The sequence below is a fragment of the Osmerus mordax genome, chromosome 23 (genome assembly GCF_038355195.1).
Source record: "Osmerus mordax isolate fOsmMor3 chromosome 23, fOsmMor3.pri, whole genome shotgun sequence".
NCBI lineage: Eukaryota > Metazoa > Chordata > Actinopteri > Osmeriformes > Osmeridae > Osmerus > Osmerus mordax.
Window position 1 is genome coordinate 2,173,980 of NC_090072.1, and position 3,876 is coordinate 2,177,855.

General features: G+C 43.0%; 2 protein-coding genes across 2 annotated transcripts in view; both read left to right on the forward strand.

Moving 5' to 3' along the window:
- nop10 (NOP10 ribonucleoprotein homolog (yeast)) lies at window positions 1-1,253 on the forward strand. The gene is made up of 2 exons (XM_067261281.1): window positions 1-216; window positions 718-1,253. The coding sequence occupies exons 1-2, from the start codon at window positions 163-165 to the stop codon at window positions 856-858; spliced, it is 195 nt and encodes a 64-aa protein (XP_067117382.1). The 5' UTR covers window positions 1-162; the 3' UTR covers window positions 859-1,253.
- A 263-nt stretch (window positions 1,254-1,516) lies between these two features.
- LOC136967480 (solute carrier family 12 member 6-like) overlaps window positions 1,517-3,876 on the forward strand; it is an 18,882-nt gene continuing 16,522 nt past the window's right edge. The window contains exons 1-2 of the mRNA XM_067261282.1: window positions 1,517-1,551; window positions 3,004-3,795. Of these exons, the coding sequence (XP_067117383.1) occupies window positions 3,585-3,795 (211 nt within the window). The 5' untranslated portion in view covers window positions 1,517-1,551; window positions 3,004-3,584. The remainder of the gene's footprint in view (window positions 1,552-3,003; window positions 3,796-3,876) is intronic.

The following is a 3,876-nucleotide window of genomic DNA, read 5'->3' on the forward strand; positions in this document are numbered from 1 at the left end:
ACCCGCATTCGGCAAGGAAGAAATTTGTCTGCACGTGTTACACAAAATCTTTCTTAAAATCTTCGGATAAACTCCCAAAAAGTAACCCAGTCTCTGTGGTTGTAATAGCTTCTGCTTTTTATTTGAAAAGTTGGTAAGACACAGTCTGCCTTATTCGCCAAGATGTTCCTGCAGTTCTACTTGAACGAGAATGGGGATAGAATCTACACTCTAAAGGTAGGCTATGTTTACCTCAGAATAATTCAGCCGTGTTGTAGCTACCTAAAATGTCAGGCTACTTGTACCACGTTTTACATTGTAACCTTTATTGTATGATGTGGGAAGTTTATATTTGGAAACGATTTAGCTAATTCGAATTTGACTTAAACAAATGGAGTGAGAAGGTAGCACTCTTAATTTGGCCTAGCCAGTAGCCTATAGCCATACCGACTCTGAACAGTTGCATGTTAAATCGTCAGCTAGTCCCTTATTTTTAAAACTGGTGTCGTGTCTGTATTGCAGAGAACAAATCTGATTTAGAATAGATTTTCCAACGGAGGGAATTACATTGGCAGTTGTAAAGACACACAACATAACATATTATTTAATAAAACATGAAATACTCTTGGTCTGCCCTTCCTTCCTCCCCCTTCCTTCCTTCCTCCCCCTTCCTTCCTTCCTTCCTCCCCCTTCCTTCCTTCCTTCCTCCCCCTTCCCCCCTCTGCTCTGACCCAACAGAAGTCGGACCCTACTGGGCAGCCCACTAGCTCGGCCCATCCGGCCCGCTTCTCCCCGGACGACAAGTTCTCCCGGCACCGCGTGACTATCAAGAAACGGTTCAATCTTCTCCTGACCCAGCAACCCAGACCCATCCTGTGAACGCAGACTAATGGATGGAGTTTATTAATGGACTATTGATTAGCTATTGGTCGTTGTTGATGGACGACCTATTATTTTTCCCGCACTAATGTGCCTTTGGGGAAAGTAGTGGGATGGACGGTCATTGGCGATGCAATAATTCTGTTGAAATTATTGGTGATGAAGTGCCACTCTATAGGCCCTCGAGACACCCGTTATCATTTCCCAAACCCTTGAACATTGCTTTTATTTTAGGTGTCATTTGTTTACTTGTGCTTTTATACAACACTTACACATGACAGAACATATTGACAACTTATTGTAATTTCTTTAATACATCTTGGGGAATTTCTCATTAGTTTCCTAATATGACATTAGTTTGGAATGAAATGAGCAATAAATGAGTAAAAAGACAACGCCCGATCGCTTTTCCTTTACGTGTATGAACCAGTCTCTGGTAGACAAGTAGTCCCCTACACCATGTCAAAGAACTTTCACACTGACACGTATGCCGTATTCACACTCACGCAACTGATATTTAAAAAAAAAAAAATATAAAAAAACAAGTGTAGAGGAACTGAAAGCATGGGGGCGCGCGCAATTCCGTTCTTGGAGAAAGTGCCGACAAGAGAAAGGATGAGATGAGAGCTCCGCATAAGGCATCTTCACTTTTAGAACAGCGCAACCGTAGGAATCTGAGGCACTGCATATGTGGTATGTGTTTATTATGGTGGACTATTTCATTTATCATTCGCCGTGGATGTCGGTTAAATCCGTAAACGCGAGATGTGCCTGAGTTGTCACATTTATCAGCATGGCTAACGGCTAACGCAATGTAGCTAACGTTAGCCAGCGATATGTACTGTAAAAGGACCTGGCTTTTGGCTTTTATACATAAAAATGTCTCAGCGATCGCCCGTAATGAGCTATACCGTGCAGCTGTACGAACATTTTAATTGCTAGTTAGCTGTGTACTCTGTGTGCAGTTATTGAAGCCAGCTAGCTAATACGCCGTAGCTTGTTTACCGACGCATAACAGCTGCATATTACAGCCACGCCGCCTTCTTTTGTCAACAAAACCATAAAAAGTACGCATGTACCTTGTAGTGTATTTGACCACTACTAATCTCAGGTTCTCTCAATGTGATTTATACTCTTGCGCTTTGGAAAAATGGTTATCATGATAACCGGTTCAGGCTTGAACCATAATTGGCTTAATGATAGCAGGTTAGCCTGTCTGTGAGCTAGTCAATGAGATGGGGTAGAGCTACCTACCTAGCAATGGAATTTCAAGCAGGTGGTTTATGTCAGTGACAGTACTCGCCATGTTGACCTGAGAATTGATAAGACCTGTTCAACGAGAACAAATGTTATCTTATCTAGCCATGTCTGTCTTGGTTATCTAGCTACATACGGCACACAGAAGCCCAAATGCTTTTTTTTTTGACGAAACGAACATACGGACATTCGTATTGGAGTGAGGCGAGTTAGTGAACTGACGATTGTCAACTTCACTGCTACAAACCACCCGGCGTATGAACAAATTGCCACACCCCCTCACTCATGTCTGTGTTTAAAACAAGTAAGACAAGCTGTGTGGCTCAAAAACATTTTTTTAACGAAACTAGGCAAACATTTCCTCATTCCCTTTCTGTCAAAGACAGACGTTCAAAGAGAAAGAAGCACAAAAAAATCGCCTCCGCATGTGGAAAGCTCACTGAAGCACTGACCCAACCGGTTGGAACCGCTCTGGAATAATAATTAAATTATAAGCCGCACCAAGGCACTACTCTACTCAGTTTTTTTTGCCGGTGAAAACGCTGTATGTGCCTGTGCTTGTCTGTTGACTTACCGGAGCACATTATGTTCACATCAGTTACTGTGTGTTCGGATCTTATACCTATTAATAAAAACAAAGCCTTTAGACTTCACACCCTCAAGAAGCATTGTGCTACACCATATGACCTCAGATAGTTACCTTTCTCAGTATGATGTAAGATCTATAAACGTTAAAATGGCGACTAGACAGTTTTATTATGATAAACGGGTCACATTATCAGTACTGCCCTTAATGAGGTTTACACCCTCTGAGTATTGCTCCAGTAAACCTGTACAACAAGTGTCTGATGCATGGCATTTCTTCTCCTCTCCCCTCCTCTTTTTCAGTTACCTTACCTGTACACCTTTGTGTAATGACCCCATTTGTCACTGGCAAGACAGCATTCTCCTAAAGGTTATCACATCTTTAAAAGCGGCATATAACAGACAAGACGCAAGCCTAGTTTAACCTGGAATGTACACAGTAACTACCTGTTATTATAAGGCAGTTAGCAAAGCAACAGTTAACGTGTGAGAGTGCATGTCAACCACCAGCACCAAAACCAGCTCTGTTTGGTTCCTACTCAACTATATCCAAGGGAAAACAGTGAATATATATTTTAATCTCTACATAATCTTTTCTTTATATGCAGTTTCCTACTCAAGACAGCTAAAGTAAGTGTTTACGAAAATCACAGTTAATGTAAAACTGCTAAATCGAAGACATCCTATCGTCAGACCGATATCCGACTATCTTAACCCTCCCGTGATAATAGAAACCAGCTAAATTCAATGGATACGTGCAGACCACAGTCTAGCCATCTGCTCACAGCCACCTGAAAGTTAGCTACATTTAGCATAAGCTAGCTAGCCAGCCCTCCCTCCATTCCTCCTAAAACTCCCGGAATCTCCCCCACCCTCGAGTCGTCATGGCGTCAGTGCGGTTCACCGTCACGCCCACCAAGGCGGAGGACCTACCAGGGCTCTCGGACACGTCACCTGACATCAGCTCCCGCTCAAGCGGGCGCGTTCGTTTCGGTTCCCGGGAGAGCGTCCACCGCAGTGACCCAATCAGCGATGGCTCAGGGGGCGGTGGGATGGGCGGGGCTGAGACACCGGACTGCAGCAACACGGAGCAAGGTGATTATTCGTAATAATGTATTCATTCATTAATTCAATCATTCCATCAGTCAATCTTGTACTCATTAATTTATTAGCATT